We start from the raw sequence: 21,383 nt of genomic DNA, 5'->3' as shown, positions 1-21,383 counted from the left end.
TTGAGTTACACATACCCTCTGTCCTCTGACCTCCCTGTCACAGGCCGCCAGTTAACCAGGAAAAAATGCCTGTGTTTGCCCAGTGTCCCCAGGGTCAGCGCCTGTATGTGTGTGTGTGTGTGTAGGCAGTGCTTGTGTGTGTGTGTGCGTGTGTTGCTGTGTGTGTGTCTATATGAGGGCTCAGGCCTAATTGGCTCTGTTTGTCTCCGCTCCACTGGGCATGAGTGAGTTAATTGGCCTCCATCCTCTAGGAGCTCATCGATTGGACAGTCCGGTTTGCCAATTAAAGTCTGTAAGAGCAGGCTGTGGGTGGGGTTGGGGTTGCTTGGAGCGGTGATTGGCTGTTGGAGGTGTGCTTTGATGTGAGAGGTGAACTTCATCCCTTGATATTGCCTCAAACCAGCAAACCAGGCCAATAGAACGGCTGCTCTCTCTCTCTTTCTCTCTCTCTTTCTCGTGCTCTTGCGCACTTGCTCTTTCTGGTATGCACATTCTCAGCATGTACCTTTAGACTGCTGTGGTTCTGCTAAAAGCTCTTTTCCTTCACTGCAGTTTGGTACAACATTGGAGGAAGGAACAGTGTAACCAGGTACCTGTTATTTCTGGATGTGACATTTTCGTACTGAGAGATACTGTATCTTCCATTACTGGATGTGCTCAAGCATTTTGTTGCAGTGCGTTCACTTACTCACTTTTAGATGCTCACTAACTCTAATTAAACTGAATTTAACGTAAGATGTTTTTTGCAAGATGGAGCTTTGCAAATATTAAATCAAGAGATGAGGCAGCACCTCAAGCAGTTGAGCCTCATTCTCTAGTATGTTAACAATGATTTTAAAAGTATTAGCATACAGTCAGGTTCATAATATGTTTTAAAGCACACATTACTTGATGTTTCTGCTCGTATAGTGATGTATCTAATTGTCCCCATAAAATAAACACATTGCTCAATGTCAAAACCTTTCCCCAGAAACAAAGCAAATATGCTTATATAGTCCATATAAGTAAAGACTATAACTAGACAGATATATGTGCTTTGGTCATGTACGTCTTGAGACTGCTTAGATGCTACTCATTGCTGCACTGCCCCTGTCGTTTTAGTGTAATGTTAATTTCTGAGAATATGCACAACCAATGCACCATACTGACACAGGATACGCCTGACAGCCATATACAGTATACAGTATCTCTAGAATAAGAGACCATATAAAAATTATGAGTTGTTTTTTTTATTATTTTACCAAATTGAAAATCTCTGGAATATAATCAATAGGAAGATGGATGATCACAAGCCGTCAAACCAATTTTTTGCACCAGGAGTGGAATAAAGTTATCTAAAAGCAGTGTGTAAGACTGGTGGAGGAGAACATGCCAAGATACATAAAAACTGTGATTAAAAAACAGGGTTATTCCACCACATATTGATTTCTGAACTCCTAAAACTTTAACTTGTTTTCTTTGCACTATTTGAGATCTGAAAGCTCTGCATCTTTTTGTTATTTCAGCCATTTCTCATTTTCTGCAAATAAATGCTCTAAATGACATTATTTTTTTTATTTTGAATTTTGGAGAAATGTTGTCTGTAGTTTATAGAATAAAAACAATGTTCATTTTACTCAAATATATACCTATAAATAGAAAAAAATAGAGAAACTAATTCAGAAAATAAAGTGGTCTTTTTTTTTCCAGAGCTGTATGGATTACTATATCTGAGTGGAGAAGTAGTAAAACTGCCAGTATGACTGCATAAGCAGCCATGTTCATCAGATGTCAGTTTCTACTTTTATACAAGTAGGAATTCCCAGGGGAATTAGACTTTTCCCATGGTTGCAAATTCTGGGTTCTGGGTTAAGCATAACACTAGTTTATCTAACCAGTCCTTCATTACAAGGTACATGTGATACAGTCTAAGAAAACGAATACAACCGCACACTAAATCTTATATATAGTGATCACTCACTGTTCCTCATACAGTGGAAGACCAGCTATGTATTGTGTTGCACTGTGCACCGTTACTGTGTTCCTCTTTTGTACCACACGTATGATCATTCATCACTGTTACAGATGTTGCAAAATTGGGATTTTTTTTCCTAATCATATCTCTCTCTCCCTCTCTCTCTCTGTCTCTCTCTCTCTCTCTCTGTCTTTCTTGCTCGTGCTCCTCAGGGCAGGACCGCAGTGAGGCCGCTCTGATAAAGCGCTTTAAGGGTGATGGTGTGCGCTACAAGGCCAAGCTCATCGGCATTGATGAGGTCACTGCCGCGAGAGGAGACAAACTCTGTCAAGACTCAATGATGAAGCTAAAGGTATGTGTGTGTGCAGTAGTGTGTGTGTAGTAGTGTGTGTGTGTGCACCCTCTTTCACAATACAGAGTGAATGATCTCTCATAGCCTACATCCATCAGCTGGGTTAATGAGCCCTGTAAATATCAGGATTCACCACTGCCCAGTCAAGGATATATGCATACGTGTGAGTGTGTGTGTGTTTTTGTGTGTGTGTGTGTGTGTGTGTGTGTGACAGACATGCAGCACTGTGCATCTCTGTGTAATCCAGTTAAAGACAATTGTTTTTGTTTTTGTTTGTTTTATATACATTGTATATTTATTGTCTTTATTTTACTTTTACCAAGAATTCATTTTTATGTGTCACAAGTCATGTGTGTCTGTGTGTATCTGTGTGTGTCTGTGTGTGTGTGTGTGTGTGTGTGTGTGTGTCTCTGTTTGTGTGTGTGTGTGTCTGTGTGTGTGTGTGTGTGTGTGTGTGTGTGTGTGTGTGTGTGTGTGTCTGTGTGTGTGTGTGTGTGTCTCTGTTTGTGTGTGTGTGTGTCTGTGTGTGTGTGTGTGTGTGTGTGTGTGTGTGTGTGTGTGTGGCAGAGCAGGCTGATTGCTTTGGGCTGATTTGCATGTTGGTTTAATTGGAATGGAGGCCAGACTGCCATTGATCAGGGCTGTTTACTCCCTCGCTCATTTTGACAGCTAATCTATACTCATATTCCCACAATCCTTCACTCCTTAGTAAACTTAACAACCATGCATTATCATTCCTAATCTCTCTCTCTCTCTCTCTCTTTCTCTCTTTCTCATTGTCTCTTTCTATCTCTCTCTTTATCTCTTTCTCTCTCTCTTTTTCTCTCTATGTCTATTTTCTTTCTCTCTCTTTACCTCTTTTTTCTCTCTCTCTTTATCTGTATAGTTTTCTCTCGCTTTCTCTTTATCTTTTTCTCTCTCTCATGCTCTCTCATTTTCTTTCTCTCTCTTTATCTCATTCTCTTTCTCTTTTTCTTTCTCACTTTTTCTCTCATTGTCTATTTTTTTCTCTCTCATTGTCTATTTTTGTTCTCTCTCTTTACCTCTTTTTTCTCCCTTTCATTATCTGTATCGTTTTTTTCTCTCTTTCTCTTTTTGTTTCTCTCGCTCATGCTCTCTCATTTTCTTTCTCTCTCTCTTTCTCTCTCTCTCATTGTCTCTTTCTTTCTCTCTCTTTACCTCTTTTTTCTCTCTCTCTTTATCTGTTTCTCTCTCTCATGCTCTCTCACTTTCTCTCTCTCTTTCTCCCTTTATCTCTTTCATGAACTAAGTAGTAGGCTATTTAACATTAGGTAAACCTGTTGATACGTTGTTGTGCACTTCCTGTGCCCTAGGCTTGATCTCATTGTCTGAAGATGCACTCTCTCTGTCCATTTACGTCTTGGTCACTAGCTTTTGTGTGTTTTAATTTGTGTTTATAACCTAATTTGCTGTCTGAAGGGGCATCAGAGCTCTGAAAACCCAAAATTGTTTGGAACATAATGTTTGCTGCCTTAATGTCTGTGTTATTGAGAAACTGTATTATTTATAATACTTTTTATTGTATTTAGCGAGCTTGCTAATTATTGAGTTAGCTCCAATCTAAGTGCAGCTCCACACATAAACCACCACATGATTCTACACTGTTTTGCTAACTTGTTGGGTATAATTATTTTATGCTTTGTGTTATTACTGTTTATTGTTAATAAGTTAGTAAACATTGCTGTTTTTTCACCACTAGCATAGAGGACCTGTCCAACATGACTGGGCTATGATGATAAACGGTACCTTAAGGACACCCAATGGCACAAGTACCTTGGTTAAAACAAAGACTCAGAACTGGATTTGAAATGACGATAACCAATACCTGATCCTTTAAAATATGCCTAGATTGGCCCTGATCCTAACTGCAATGTAAAATACTGCACAGTAAATATAAAATGATAATTTAAAATAATTAGTATATTGTAATTAATACTCATTATAATAAAATGGTACAGTTTATGTATATACTATACAGTGTAAAGAAACATATATTTTTATACAGTAGACATATATGAACATACGAGATCAAAACCACAAAACTGCGTTAAGCCCACTTTCGTTCATCATTCCATATGGTGACTGTCAGATGTGGCCCAGGATTAAGCAACATTAATGCTGCTATCAGTGTGATATGTATAGTAAAGTACAGTAGAGGCCATTCATAGACATTTTACATGTGCATGTATGAATAGGCTTGAATTAGTTAGATTTTGCAGCTTTTGCCGATGACAGTATTGCCATTGCTGATATTGAAATACTTATTGACACAGGGTATATTGTGCAGAGTACACATACAAACACACCAGCGCTTACTTACTCAGTTTTAGCACTCTCCTTTATATCATCTCCATCCAACACAACATCGTGCACATTCTGTATAGGTATGGTACTATTCATTCTGTATGACTTTAACAGCTGCACATTTCTAAAGCAGTAAAAAGCGAAAGAGCTTCCTCTAATCTGAAGATGTGATCAGACACTGTTTGTACACTTCACTGCGGTGCACTGTGAGCTTTTTCTACTTGGTAACCCAGCTGCACATTTCTGTTTTTTTCCCCCACAGCCTCCAAAGGCCACTATTTTTCAAACGCTGTTTTCCAAATAAGTGCGCCTTGCATCTGGAATAATGAACACATATAGTCTCCACTAAAGCAGGCGCACTTATATCCCCCGCAGACCTCCACCAATCAGCGGCGGATCGATCCCGGGGCCGCATTATTGAACAACATAGGGGGAGATAGAAAGAGAGACAGAGTGGAGTAGCCCCTGGGGTGCTTAAAAGAAACAACATCTTGTAGATCAGCTTTTAGCTCACTAACACGTACATAAACTAGCACACAAGCATGCTGGAGGTGTTAGCTTAAAAAGAAAAGCTAGATTTTAACATTACGATTCAATATGTGCATTTGTTTTGTATTTATTTTATAATGCATTTATTTCTATTTTTATCCCATTTTTTTCTCAATTTACAAGACCAATTAGAGCAATGTAGGGAGACAGTGCCATCTACCCACCCAGGCCAATTGTGCTCTCTCAGGGCTCCAACAACTGATGGCAAGGTACATGAATGGGATTTAAACCAGCGATCTACCAATCTTAGTGGCAGTGCCTTAGCCCGCTGGACCACTCGGAGCCCTCAATATATGCATTTTTCTCAGATTCATAATATATGGTCACACAAATGTTTTTGAAAATGTTTTGCTATGTTTACAGGACCACTACTTGTAATCATATGTTAAGAAGTCCCTATTCCATTATTATTAGAATTTACAACCAGTTTTCTATTGCCTCAATTCATTTTAAAAGAGATGGCAGAACAATTCTCAACCAGTTGTATTGTGGGGTTTGAACTTGTTGGTGTAGGAATACACCTAGTCATTTGTTAGTGGCGTTGGAATTAGGAATAAATCTACGGCAATGGGCGTGGTAATCTGGAAGTGAGGTGTGTTCTGGTAAATGTTTGGCGTATTTCTATCTTGGCAGTGGGAAATAGAGGTGACTGATTAAAACCCCGACAACAGTCAACAGTCAGCAAGAATAAAATAACATTTCTGTTTTCTTAAATGAGCTGCTTGAGTATCTTCACAGCGTGAACGCACAGGTCAGTATCTGCTGTTGAGATGCACAAAGTGCCGCGCTGTTAAGATATCAACATGCCAAAGTCAGAGCACACCTACCTCTTAAAGGGAATGACTATTGCCACACTGATTGGTTTATTTCTTGTTAGGCACAAAACACACCCATGATTGTTTAAGAGAATTAGTACAACCCTTTTGCACATTTCGAGCTGCGCAAGGCATATTTTTTGCATCCTTACGGTACTAAAGACACGCAGACACGCACTAAAATCAGGGATCAAGGCTGTGTGATAGGTTGACAGGAGTGGCGGTAGAGGTTTGTTTGCAGAGAGAAGAAGCAGAGCTCCTTGGGGAAAAACAAACTTCAAACGCCTGTTCTCCACTTTGCCCTGGGGTCCTGTGCAGGGTTCAGAGCAGGGAAAGTGGACAGTCAGCACTTCATCCACTTGCTGAATCAACCTCTATAAATGCACATAAAACACTCTCTCTCTCTCTCTCTTTTTCCCTCTTTTTCTTTCTCTTCTCTCTCTCTTTCTCTCTCTCTCTCTCTTTCTCTCTCTCTATTTAACACACACACACAGATGGGTGATAGCTTTGTTTTATCTACCAGACCGTTCTGTATTGAATAAATCTACCTATTATTACAGACTTTCTCTTCTAGTCTAACTGTTATATCTTATTCAGGTTCTCTCCTTTTTCCATCATTAGCAGTTAAAACTGCAATTGTGCACCATGTCACCATGGCATTTTTACACTAGTCCAGGATGTTCACACCAGGAATGATTATGGCCGTACTTAAATGACTAGCTTATTATTACGAGTGTGCACACGGTCGTTCCTTCCTTCTTGGCACTTTCTGTTTCCCCTCTTACCATTACAGAAATGGGAACAGGGAGTGATATGACAAAATGAACCAATTACAGTACTGCATGTGCAGCTCTGTTCCTGGGGTCAGCACCACCTTTCACAGTTAACTCCACTGAGCTCATGGGTCAAACAAAATAGTGGCTTGAAAAAAAGTAATAAAACACACTTAATCATCTATGGTGCATTAAAACAAATGGAATTACACTACTGCATATTGTGTTGTAAATAGGGCTTTTACGAAACTGTTTGAGTCCTCAAAAATACCGTATTGATTGTCAGTTAGTATTAACTAAAACATCAAATCGGAAAATGATACAAAACCAGATAATTAGTTAAGCGCTGCCACTATGACTTGGAGATTACTGGTTCGAATCTTGTTCATGCAGCTTGCCATCAGCTGCCGGAGCCCTGGGAGAGCACAGTTGGCCTTGCTCTCTCTGGGTGGGTAGATGGCACTCTCCCCTCATCAATCCACAAGCAGCAGCAGCATCAGTTCGAAAAGAGGCGGAGTCTGAATTCACATGTATCAGAGGAGGCATGTGCTAGTCTTCACCCTCCTGGTGTTGGGGCATCAGTGATAAGGGGAGTCCTAATGAGTGGTTTGGGAAGTTGGCCTTGTAAATTTGGCAGAAAATGGATTTTTTTTTTTTTTTTTTGAAAAAAACAAAAAACAAAATTCAACTGATAAAGTGCTGTAAACCCTCAATACTCAGAAAAAGATATTGTGATGTAATTAATCATGATACAAATAAAACAATAAAAATATTGATACCTATGTTGCCCACTCCTACACACATCCCCCACTCCATCTCACAAAACCAACACATATCAGACTGACATGAGTGGTGGCAAGAGGTGAGAAGAAAAGTGTTATAAACTGAGTGAGTTATATAACCACAGTTCCCACAGGACTGCCTGAGAGAGAGAGAGCTACAGGTTCTCTTTTCCTGCTCTCTGTTCTCCATTCTCAGCTGTGTCTGTTTTTCCTCTGTCGTCTGCAGGGAATCGCGGCCTCGGCGCGCTCTAAAGGAGAACACAAGCAGAAAGTCTTTCTCACCGTCTCCTTCGGCGGGATCAAGATCTTCGATGAGAAGTCAGGGGTGAGTGAGAGGGATGCTGGGGTGAAATGTGCTGTTTGTGGGAATGGGTTGGGGAGGAGGGGTGTAGCTTTTGGTTCTTCTTTAAGACCTCTGTTTGAACTTTAGGTACTGTATGTTAATTCATTATACGTTCACATTACTGGGATGAAGTGGGTACAAAATAGACTTGTGGCACATATCTGATTTGTGGGAAAATACTATTTGAATGTTGATTCAGTTTGTGGCTTGTAAGCAAAATGGGTCGTTTAGCTAGTCACTTCATATCATTTAATCACATGCATTTACACTTAGTAGTGTAACTGAAATGTGATTGCTGCATGAGACAGAACATGCAAATTAGCCGATTGTGTTGTAATCATTACTGGATTGTTTTTATGTACTGAAGTAACTGGATTTGTATCTGTTTTAAATGCTTCTTGGGTGCGTTCACACCTGTGTTTAATGTGGCTTGGTCTTATCATATATTCGTGATACTCACTACATATAAAGTGAACAGATAAAAACTGGATCTTTGATTCTTTGATCATAGTACTGGGTAGCGATTGACTGATATTGGTTTCGTAATGGTCGATGGCGATATATTTAGAGAGCCTGAGTGCATGAATTAAATATCGGCCTTGTTAAAAAAAATAAATAAAAAAAAGGCAATAATTGGCCTGATTAATTGGCCGGTTGATATATCGCTTGATCACTAGTACTGGAGTCCTTTTTGATGCTATAAACAACCTTTTTTTTTTTTTTTTATAAAGAAAGGTATTATACGTTTTACTTGTATATGAAGACTTATTTATCATGTCAAGACCCAGTTTTTAAGCATTTGAGTGGTTCTTTGAGCTGCCTTGGTGCTATAAATGACCTTTATAAATGCCTTTACCAAAGAACCCCAGAAAAATGTAAATGTAAAATGTAAATGTAAAAAATGGTAAATGTAAGTGATGTGAATCAAATATGTTTTTTTAGACAGAAAGATTAAGCTATTACATATCTAATGTGGAGGTATCATGAACATGTGTACATAGAGATCATGACTAGCTCCTATCTGAGTTCATCAGCATTTGTTTTGGGGATTAAACGGCTGTGCGTTTAACTTTTGCCCCACTGGTGTTTGGTCAAAGCTTATCATGGCTTCTGCTAGCTAAAGCTCATCTGTTTTCTGCTCATAAAGAACTCCATGAGCGCTGCTAAATGGAGCTCCTGCGGTGCGTGTCGCCTGAAAGCTGCTGGCTGGTGTGTTTGTTTTCTGGACTCGGAGCAGGTTGGGTTGACCCAGGGCAGAGGAGTCCTGTGGGAGGCCTAAGTCTGTGTTAATGATGCATTTTAGAGGTAGAGCCACTCCCAGGAGAAATCAAAGGGGTCTAATTGAATAGATGTTTTAGAGAAGAAAGGTGGGGGCTTTACATGAGTTGGTCCAAGCAGGTATATATACTGGCTCTTAGAAAAAACAAAGACAGGTGATTATTGACCTTCATTACAAGGGCGACAGGCTAGATATGGAGGCTCAATATACACAATATATATACACTATATATAACTATGAAGAGATCTCCGGTTAGAGGTTCAGTCAACCTGTTCTTATAAACTAGCATGTCTACGTGCAAGTCTAAACTAAACAGTAGTTTAACTAAGATATGATCATGTGAAACAGCACAGTTAATGGTGTAGTGCCGATCTTACAGTGATTAAACACGTAGTTCAGGCTTGTATTGACTGAATTCTGAAATAGATTTAGAGAGATAGAGAGATGTCAATGTTTAAGTTGCTCCATTTACTCCACAGTAACATATTTCTGCATTATATATGCAGACAGCTATAATACATCAAAACGAATGACTGCACTTTTGGGGTGAAAGAGACTTTCTTCATATTAAACATTTAACAAAAATAGGTTCAACTGTTTATTCTAGTCTAAATGATGACTAGTCTAACTAAGCATTAGCTTTTCGGTCATTATCCGTTTTGAAACTGAGAATTTTTGATTACTGATTCTCACTATTATTATTATTTTTTTATCATATTATCTTTTCTTCTTTTTTTGTGTGTGAAAGTATGTGTACACTTAATATTTTTCATTACTGTAATTATTATTGTCATTTTTTTATTATTGTATAAAAGTGTAACGTTTGATGAACCAAAATAAACTAAAGCTAAACTAAGCTAAAATGGCCGAACCAGATGAGGACACATATTGAGGACAAAATTGCTTTTTAAAGCTAGCAAACCTTAACTGTGTCTCAGTATATGTACTACTGTAGTAAACTGTAGGTTCAAAATAGGCAGGTTGTGTACACATTTTTTGAAACACTCATGACTGGAAGAATTAAAACATATTTTATAATGTTCTGTTTACAGTTTACTACAGCATTCAAAATAATCTAATTAAATACTGCTATTAATTAAATTTAAGTTTAGTTTAAATGTGTTTCTGTGAACGCTAACCAAAATGACAGTTTGTTTATAGTAATCGCTGCTATGTTGGCTATGAAGGTGTTAAAAATAAATGTGTCCTGATTAACACTTTACCCACACAGTTCAGTGACTAATCTGCCTCATGTTAAGCACACTACTTTAGTATGTTGTATCTGTTTTATAAATATGTTTTAATGTGTTTTTCCGCAGTCCCCCTAGTGGCCATTCCGCCGGCGGAATGGAAATCGACTCGGCGGACATTTTGATTAATTATAAACAAATAAATAATGTTTTTGCGGTGAAACCGCTCTGATATGACGGGAGACTCCCCTGACTCTGTGTGTGTGCAGCGGTGTGTGCGTGAGTTCAGGCAGTCAGACGGGAGGAGGGGGAGAAGGGGGAGGGGTGACACACACAGCAGCACACACACAGAGGGGCTTTAAACAGCTCAGCCTCTACAGAACCAAAACTAATAACTTAACTTTAACTTTTTTCACCTTAAAAAATCATAAACACCTACAGCAACTACAAAATACAGTTTAAACCCGAATAAAACCGCTTTATACATGTTAAACAGCTTACTCACCCAAGATGAAAAAAACGCTATTTTTCAGTGGAGCATTTAAATCCTGAACTTCCCCATCGAAATTTAATCCATCAGGGTTGAGAAATAAAAGTAGTATACAGCTTTCCATTTAGCCACAGATGTCCTCTTCAAAATCCATCAGAGTATTATAATCCAGTGCGCTTTGTTTTTTTGTAATCTGACTCAGAGCGTGATGACTTACGCGCTGAAAAGCGCTGATAATTTATTCAGCGTCGAAAAAAACAAAGCGGGAAATTCGAAAAGCTCCATTGACTTTGACTGACAGCCGTTTCGTCCAATTGTAGACACTTTCAGCTTTCAAACGAGCCATTGTGTGTCAAAATAGACCAATCAGATCCAGAGATACAGCCGTGCGTATGCGCTCCCGTCTCCGCCTATGGTTCTGTGTTTCAGCTTAGCTCCGCCTTTACGCAGCGGTTCGAGGCGGTATATCATTGGTCTGGAAGGCTGTCAATCAGCGAGTTTAGGCGAATCAGCAGTAAATAAGGAGGTTCCTGACCCAGAGGGAGGGCGGGTGCAGGCGGTGTTTGGTTTGAGGTGCGTTCACTGTTATTTGGAAGCAAAGCGCTTCGTGGAGCGTTCAACGAACAAAACTTTACACTTATCAGAAGTTTTGCTGGAGCTGTTTGAGTGATTCTGGGGAGCAATTGTACATTAACTCATCAGTGTAACACTATTGATTCGGCCATATGTGTATATATATATATATATATATATATATATATATATATATATATATATATATATATATATATATATATATATATATATACATACTTATGTATATTATGTATATATATATTTATGTATATATATGATATTATGTATATATATTAGTTTTCTTTTTACTTTTGAGTCATTTACAGAGATTTGTGGCTGTATACAGAAGTTTTTGGCCATTTTTGGCCATTTGGCCATTTGGACACAGTTTGGGACACTTGGAGACGTTTTTGGCACACTTTGGTTAAACTTTAATAAAAGTTATAGGCTTATAGGTAGATAAATAAAATTTTGGCTGCTCATGGACAAGTAGTTAGTGCACCTGTATAAGCAGAATTAGTTTGATACCATCATGTTCTTTAAAGATATGATGATTTGTATGTGAAAACAATAGACGATTTTTATTTTTTTTGAAAAATTGTCAAAATGTATCATCAATAATAGGTTATTTAATTTACCAAATACTGAAAACCAATGGGTCCATTTTTGGACCCCAAGTATCTACTTTCATATGAGCCATTGATCACCAGGGTACAGTGTACAGTTAAAAAAATATTCAAAGCTGAATAGAGGGACCCTCAAAACAGGCGAAAATTCAATTTTTTGGCCACTGTTAAAAGGGGTTAATTCTGTTCTGCTTACCCATCCAACCTTGAAAAAGAAGCATCAGTAGCCTGCTTTTATTAATGTTATTAATGTTCAGAGCACAGGGATGGATTGTGTACTAAATGGCGACACACATACAGTACTTGTAAATATTACAGTTAGTATTTAGCACATGGTCTTTTCCATTCTGATCTGTTATGATGTGTAAGAGGTTTCGCCACAAGTACTGTAAATAAATTGGATTTTCAACAACAGCAGCAGCAACTGAAAGGGAACTAAGGGTGTACTCACACTAGGCAATCCATTTACTCACTAAATATCAGTACTTTCCCAGTTTATTTAACATCTAGACATTTAAATGTCTTTTAAAAAAATCATATTTAACTGTTTTTCTGTTGTTTTTAGAGATGGAGAACATGACAGAAATAATCATTGACGAATCGACTAATTAAAAAAAAAATGTATTAGATTACTCGACTACCAAAATAATCATTAGTTGCAGCCCAACTCTTGGGAGTTGTGTTGCTGTGTATGTAACCATGACTGAGATAACCGTGACTTGTGGCGTGTATTTCATAGTAAGATAAAGCAGATTATCTCTGCTTTTATCAAGAAGACGCTTTCCTGAGAGAGGGTGCTTTTCATGGCGGGGGTGCTGAATTCGGCACAAAACCAGCTAGCCCACTGAGCAGTGAGTGACGTAAGTGTGCTCGGGCACGGATTGTTTAAACGTAGTGTGAGTGCAGGCCTGTGGGGGGGTTGGGGAGGGGGCAGAACCGTGCTCCAGCACAGTCCTACCAAACCACACCTAGTGTGAGTACACCCTAAATGATCTACAAATGGACAGTTGGACTAGTATTTCATACACTGTCTTGATTTAGACCAGGTTCTTTAAATTACATCGTGACATGGGGTATATAGACAGAAAAGGACGACTAGCTGAGATTCTCATTTATGTATTATTATCTCATAAAAAGGCCGTCTTCTTCTGCGAGACTCGAGCAGTTCACTTCACAGCGTGACCCAAAGTGCCCAACTTTGATACTTTAAACCACCTTGGCAGCCTCAAGAATGAGAGCTTAGCCGAGACAGACAGGGCTGTGAATTGCTTTGATCCGAGCTCTGTCGTCTGTGAACTTTTTCATATTGTTTAAGAATCCCCGAAAGATGAGCTAGAGCGGCCAAAAGGCCAGGTTATTCAGGTCGTCACAGTATTATAAAGAGATAATTGTCCCCAGAAAGTGCCTACATGCAGCTTTAAACACATTTGAAAAGAAGTAGATACATACTTTTGTCTTTATTGGCCACGATTCCGGACTCTGTTTACATAAAATCAATGCCAGACTCCTTTGGTTCTCAGCCTCCTTTTAGTCTGAAGGAAAGGTCCTGACATATTGCTTTGGTGGGATCTTATTCCTAAGTCTCTGAAAGGCTGGCTTTTGTGCTTAGGTGAACATTAGGGTTCAGCCATTCATCTAATAGAGGTCCTGGTGGATGCAATGAGCAGGCTGGTGAAGATTTATGGAGATTAGCAGTGAGGAGAGGAGAGCTGGTGTGATTTAGTTTGTGCGGTAGTGAGCAGCTCTTGATAAATGTGGGTTCACGATGTGCAGACATCATGGCACCGGGGAAAGATCTCATTTGACAGGGGTTTAATTCACCTTTCATGCATCTAATGTGTTAGTCTGGCAGTGTCTGTGACCTTTTGTATGTGTGTGTATGTGTGTGTGTGCTCGGGTTCAGTGTCTTAATAACAGCACCCTGATTACTGGTCCTCTGAAGGGAGTTAGAGTGGGTCCAAAAGTCTAAACAATGTATTGAAGTAAAGACATGCATTTTATTATAACTGCTATCATCTTTAATAATAAAAGTTGAAATGTTCATGGCTACTTTTTGGAATGATGTTGTGATCCAGCACTATGACCTCTGCGTTCTAAGCTGGGATGTACAAAGAGACATTTTGTTGTTATGCTGTTAAGATCAGAAATTTTTTAGCCTTTTTTATTCTCCTATTTAAGCTTATGTTTAGTTATCTCGGGTGGATTTGTCCCCTATTATCAGGAGTGCTACACAGACTTATGGAGTCCATAGCATCTTGAATAATTAAATTTCATCTGTCATTGAATTTCAGATAGTCATTGATTGTCAGGCTGAGCATTTTGAAAAAATAGGCATAACTAAAAATAATACAAAACTCAGTGTCAAAGTGCAGATGTGGCTGGCTCACATTTGTTAAAGTGTATTTTACCCCAAATGTATTATTATATCATCATTCAACTCTCTAAAAAAAAATAAGAGACCACTTCAGTTTCGGAATCAGTTTCTCTGATTTTGCTATTTATAGGTATATGCTTTTACATTTGAGTAATTGAACAACATTGTTGTTCTTTTTTTTTTTTTAGAAACTACAGATAACATTTCTCACAAATTCTAAATAAAAATATTGTCATTTAGAGCATTTTTTTGCAGAAAATTAGAAATGTCTGAAATGATAAAAAAGGTGATAAAAAAGAGATTTCAGACCTCAAACAATGCAAAGAAAATGCAATTTTATATTCATAAAGTTTTAAGAGTTCAGAAATCAATATTTGGTAGAATAATACTGGTTTTAATCAAAGTTTCCATGTGTCTTGGTATGTTCTCCTCCACCAGTCTTACACACTGCTTTTGGATAACTTTATGCCACTCCTGGTGCAGAAATTCTGGTGATCATCCATGTTCCTCTTGATAATATTCCAGAGGTTGCTTTTCTTTTTTTACTATATCTACAAGTACTAACAAGTACTTTAAACACTTGCATCTAGCTGTGTTCTGAAAGTTCAAATGTCAATTAGACTGTGGATCTATAAAAAGTAGGCCTATACACTCCACTCCATACTGTATATGGCACTGCATAGCTCCAAACAGTGGAAGCGTCAAAATCAGACTCGAAATTCTGTCCTTTTCTGTGGATAAAAGTGTGGGATGCAGTGTCAGAAACCACATCAGAAAGTCTGTTTGAGATACTCGCTGACTGGATTTTGAGGCAAGTGTGTGCAGGCTCGGGGAATACCAGCCTCAGATCCGAGATCCAGTGAAAGATGATTGACTAGATTTGTGCGAAACTGAAAAAAAAAGTGCCAAAGTATTTCTTTAAAGGAAAATGTTTGTATTTCATGCTGTACTCAGCCGAGCAGCTCATTTAAAGAGGCATTTGAGGAGAGAAGGCACGACTCTGGAGAGGCTGGGGCTCTAGCCTGCTCTTCTCTTTTCTATTACACAGCTCTTGTGTCACCATGGTGGTAATCCCTGGACTTAGAGCTGTTATAGGAAAATAGAAGAGCCGGGCTAAAGGGTGTGTGTGGGAGCGAGTGTGTGTTTGTGTGTGTGTGTGTGTGTGTGTGTGTGTGTGTGTGTGTGTGTGTGTGTGTGTGTGTGTGTGTGTGTGTGTGTGTGAGAGAGAGAGAGAGAGAGAGAGAGAGTGAGTAAGTGTGTGTGTGAGAGAGTGAGTGAAGCTGGGCTGTATATCACAGTGATAGGCTATGAGGCAGGACGACTGGGTTCTGTCATTCTGGCTGTTTTAAAGCTCTTATTAGATTTGGGATGGACTGTCCTCTATTGCAGTCAAGGCCATACCTCATCCTGCTATCTCTCGCCATCTCTCTTCATCTTTCACTGTCCCTCCATCCCTCCATCCCTCTCCTTCCCTGCCCTTTCATATCATTCATTCTCATATGTTCTCTTTCTCGTTAAGCTTCGTCCATCGGCCTCTTTTTCTGGCGCTGTTTTCTCATCCCTCTGGTCCGTGGCGTTGGACGATACTGCGGCTGGGCGTCGAACAGCAATTGAGCTTTGCAGCTTTCTAGCCTGAACAGGCCTGATAGACTGCCTGATGTACTTCTAGCAAAGTCTCAGAAGAACCGTCAATTTTTATGAGGCTTTTACAAGAAACCCAGGTGGACGGATGAGTACAGAGGACATAGAAAAGAGAATGAAATGAAGGAGAGTGAAAGAGAGAGAGAGAGATGGAGTAAAACGCAGTGGAAGAGAGGTAGAGAGGGACTTTATAACTCCCACTTCAAATTTTATAAGACCTAATGACAATGAAAAAGCTGCCAGTCTTCACAGCTAAGGGATGCACTGCCCTGTTGGCAGCTTCAATTGTATTGTCCTAAAGGAGCGTATATGACAGAAGCAGTACACACTGTTATACCCTATTGCTAAATAATGTGTGACAGTAATACACTACATATTTTCCTGCATTTTACTAAAACTGTACACATCAAGTCAGTAAAGTAGCACATAGGAAATTAAGCTGCAACTAAAACAAAAATAACATTCAGGTTATTTTAAATACCCTCCCTCTGCTCCCTAGATAGAGGTGCTTACTTATGAAAGTAAGGTTTCACAGTAGAACTTCTAAAGGTGTTCAGTAAAGAGCTGTAATGCAAGCTATGCTCATCCCTGAAGATATAAACAATAACTCCCAGAGCAAAAGCCAACCCAGGCGCTCCTTGTTTAATCTTTGAAGTATATTAAAAAATAGCCTTAATTAACACGCGACAATGCTTAAATTATTTTTTAATGTTGGCGCATTGCGGCCTACTCTGGCCTTCATCAAGACACCCAAAATAGCAAATCAATCAGCTCACCCAAAATAGCCCCCCTTTTGTTGCAGTCTTTGATGCAGTTTTCCACACTCTTGGGTTCCACACTCTGTACTGATACTGCAGTAAAATGCAGTGAGCGCAGGTCTATTCACAATTTTGCTATTCAGAACTTTGAAGCCTTGTATTAATATTTATTCATTTATCTGTTTATTCATTACTACTGCTATAGTTCAGTAAATAACTCCAGTTTTGCTAGAATAGCTGTAGAATGCAGTACTAGCTACAACAAGATCTCGTAAAGCTTCTTCATTATCGTATTTTTTGCACTATAAGGTGCATCTAAATATAAGGCGCACTATAAATGAACATCTATTTTCTGGTCTATTTTCATACATAATGTGCACTGGATTAAAAGTCACATTATGCGACACTAGTAAGGAACCGGGGTGTTGCCATTTCTTCCCTCTAATTCAGCAGGACTTGCCACTATAAGCTTAGATTTCCAGATTTCCACTAAGGCTGGGTGCAGCAATATTATCATTAGCGGCTAACCTTCAGCGCTAGCTTCGGTTGACGGCTAATGCTACCTGACAGAGCTACACTGAGGACCCCTGAGTGTTCCAGTAAGCCAGGGCAATATTAGCTAGCGGTTTATCCCACGTAGCTTGTTTTAACACTGTAAATGTGCAGGTTACAGTCCGATAATACTTACCTCTGAATGGTAAAAGGGCTATCTAGTGTGGTTAGCTGCTAATGCTAATATTGCTTCAACAGTGTTTGCCGGGGTTAGCAGCAGATTGCAGGCCGATAATACTCACCACTGAATGGTGAAAGAGCTAGCGCAGTTAGTGGGTAATGCTAATACTGCTGGAAAACCTTATAATGCGGTTCTTCAGCTGAGTGGCTTAACTGCTCCACACAACCTGACTGGTACAATTCATACTTAATGCACACCGGATTATAAGATGCACTGACAATTTTTGGAAAAAATGAAAGGATTTTATGTGCACCTTATAGTGCAAAAAATACTTCTGTAGAAGCTTTGTTGTTGGGTAGTGCAAAAAGATAGGAAATGAAAATGAGACCAAAATGAAATCTGGCAAAAGAAAACTGTACAATAGCATTATTATGTGATATGAATGATTACCTCTCTATAATCTTACTTTGCTTCCAATTCAGTTTTTAACTTCATGTAGTGTTCTGACCAAACACTCAGGACTAATTTGACCTAAGTGGGGCAATTTGGAAAGCTAACTTTAGCTTATAATTACTTATTTAACTAATGGGCGCTAACCTAATTGCAGGTGTTTTAACATTGGGATGTTGTCTTGATTGTAAGACATTTTTGTAATGGTATTCTGATGTCATATTTTAATTTGTTTTCCACTTTGAACAAATAAGAATACAGACAGATAACTGATGTGCATCTTGTAAAAGGACACACTGTTCAGTCCAGCTGTCTAGACAGCGACAAGCGTGGTGCCCTCAAGGGGCAGTATCTTTAGTTCTGGAAAATAACTGCAGTATGTTCTGTTACCTTGACTTCAGACTTTTCTACTTAAAAAAGTTGAAACTTTCTCTTTAGAAAGTGAATGTAGTGAGTGTACATTTAAGGTCACGAGTGCACTTAAAAGGCTTTGTTGAACCTTCGAGGGTAGATTTACATTGTTTGTTCCTTGATGAACAAATCTACCACCCTACTTTTTGTTTTTTTGGGAAATATGTTTGTGTTATTGTGTGATATGTCCAATCATAACTTGTGCACTATGAGCATTATATCATCAGCTTTATATATATATAAAAATCTTTACATTCATTTAAGTTCATTATGGATTCTTTACTACCACTTAAAGAAACATATGGATGCATAAATGTATTTTGTTGGGTTAGCGCATTCTTTGGAATGAAGAAAGGGGTCTATGATCCTTGTTATTATTATTATTATTAGTAGTAGTAGTAGTAGTAGTAGTATGTGAATAGATTTAAATTGTGTACATAAGTATCAACTCAAACTCAAAGATAATTAAATGTGAGGCGCTAAGTGGTCCAGCTGTCTAAAGCGCTGACACTTTGATCAGGAGATTGCCGGTTCGAATCCCGGCCATATAGCTTGCCATCAGCTACCGGAACCCTGAGAGAGCACAATTGGCCTTGCTCTCTCTGGGTGGGTAAATGGCACTCTCTTCTCTCATCACTTCAAAAGGTGTCTGTGAGCTGATGTATTAGAATCAAGTCGCTGCGCTTTCCTTCGAGTGTGCTGTGATGTTACTCAGCAATGCTGCATCAGAAGCAGCTCAAAATGAAGCGGTGGCTGAATTTATATGTATCGGAGGAGGCATTTGCTAGTCTTTACCCTCCTGGTGTAAAAAAATGGGATAAAAAGTAGAAAAAAAAAGATTATTACATGTATCTTAAAAAACAAAATCCAAGCATTTAAGGAAATGTCTGCAGATCAGAATGAAAAGCTTACACTGTCAGGTTTGCCTCGGTAATTGACTGGTGCTGTATCTCATTTGTGCTTTTGGCATGGACGTATTTTTATGATGGTTCTGCCAATAAAGCTTCACTAAAACCTGAGCAGAGAGAGATCTGAGACAGAGAGGGGCAGACTCATTAAATGAGATGAGAAATTGGTGGAATGTCTCTGTACCCCTGTCTCTGCCTGCACTCTTCACAGCTTTTTGGTGTTGGCACCCTCCTTAAGGCCTTCCTCAGATGAAGAGGAGAGGCTTCCTAATGCCATTACTGCAGATCAGCAGAGTGCTGTGTGAACCACACTGACTGGACTAATCGCACTGAGGCCCTGCCCACTGACGCCTGCCAAAAGCAGACTCTCCACTTATTAAATCTCTCTCTCTCACACACACACACACACACACACACACACACACACACACACACACACACACACACACACACACACACACACACACACACACACACACACACACACACAGCGAGCAACCCAGAGATATGGAGAAAGTGCATTCTCAGCCTCAGACACTCATCCCAAAAAATAAATGGAGCATCTGATATCTACAGTACATTAATCTGGTCACAACCTTCAAGATTGTGTCAGTTTTGACAGTTCTGATTGGCTGTTATCCGCATACTGTTCTTTTTATCATTATTTAAATAGTTTTCCCAGCCTGAAAGACAGAACAGGTGCACGTGTTAGACATACATTGTAGTGAAAACTGATAATGAAAACTGATAAAAGCAAGATATATCCATGGCATTTAACAGTTACCACCCCCTACGAAACACACAGAACAGCAGGCTGCGATTGGTTGTTTTGTATGCTAAAGAAATGGCTTTTTGCCAAGCAGCTGAGCCCCTACCGCTGGGCTCTCGCTTCTCTCCACTTACTGAAGCTCCCCTCAGTGCTCGCAGGTGTGGCACAAGGCTCTCACTAATCACCACGGCTCCTCTCAAGCATCCACTATTAAGTGTGTTTATTCCTTTAAATACCGCAACAGTGTATATGGAGTCATGGGTAAACCCATGGTCCTTCAAATTACTGTCCTGGGGCTGGAATGTTTTCTTTCTTAAAGGTACACTGCAAAAAAAAAAAAAGATTAACTCAGCAAATGAAATCCTTAGTATTTAAATAATATATCAATATCTGATTGTAACGCCACAGACGGGAGTCAGACGCTCGCGGTAAAAACAAAACGAGGCTTTATTAGAAAGCACGTAAGCAGATAGCGTAGTCAGATAACACGCGTGGGTCAAAGCCAGAAGCACAATCAACCAAAACATCAGAGCCGAATCACAAAGCGAAAACGAAACCATAAACCAGAAGCAGAGTTCAAATAACCAGAAAATCACAACAAAAACAGAACAAAAGGATAAGGCAAAAACGGATTCGAAAAGAACAAGTAAAGGTCATACACGGGTAATACAGACAGGAAAATAACGCTAGTATATCGCTGGTGAACAGGGAAAATACCTCGCAACAAGCGAGACAAACAGACAGATATTTATACCTAAACTAAATGACTAACACCTGAAAACAATCTAAAATTCCGGTGACGTTGATCGCACGAATGAGCCGCGGTTGGCTGAGTCCGAACACGTGGTGTTGTCCGGTGCATGCTGGGAAGTGTAGTTCCGGACCGGGGATTGTCCATAGACGGGAACGGCAGAGTCAGAAAAAAGGACTACAGAGTCTGTGGTAGGCGTCACACTGATATTTGTTATTTTTTGTCTGCTAGTTTTAAAAAACTAAACAATCTTATTCTCTTGGCAGATAATTTTGCATAATTTACAAAATAATTTTAGATCAATATTTTAAGAAATAAAACTTGAAACAACCACAATTATCTGCAAGTAAAGCAATACGTCAGTAAGAATAATAAGTTAGTAGAATAATATTGTTATATTATCATATATAAAAAAAATATATAGAATATTTTAGAAAAAATAACTTGCTAAGATTATATGATTTTTTTTGCAGGGTAAGCCTTTAAAGATCACAGTTTATATAGTTTACATAATTACTGTATTTTTTGTCTGTTTTAATTTGTTTTAAGTTAAAAGTGGAGGTCATTCTTTTTCTCAACACTTTTTATTTTAAT

At 38.9% G+C, this 21,383-nt stretch overlaps 1 protein-coding gene across 11 annotated transcripts in view; it reads left to right on the top strand.

The window, feature by feature from the left end:
* Positions 1-21,383, top strand: part of dab1a (DAB adaptor protein 1a) — a 519,346-nt gene that overhangs the window by 432,121 nt on the left and 65,842 nt on the right. For all 11 annotated transcript variants that reach the window (XM_022665931.2, XM_049481451.1, XM_049481442.1 and 8 more), the window contains 2 exons: positions 2,167-2,306; positions 7,777-7,875. In XM_022665931.2, the coding sequence (XP_022521652.1) occupies positions 2,167-2,306; positions 7,777-7,875 (239 nt within the window). The remainder of the gene's footprint in view (positions 1-2,166; positions 2,307-7,776; positions 7,876-21,383) is intronic.

The sequence above is a fragment of the Astyanax mexicanus genome, chromosome 1, assembly GCF_023375975.1.
Source record: "Astyanax mexicanus isolate ESR-SI-001 chromosome 1, AstMex3_surface, whole genome shotgun sequence".
NCBI lineage: Eukaryota > Metazoa > Chordata > Actinopteri > Characiformes > Acestrorhamphidae > Astyanax > Astyanax mexicanus.
The sequence above is the reverse complement of the archived record's forward strand: the minus strand, read 5'-3'. Positions and strand labels throughout refer to the sequence as shown.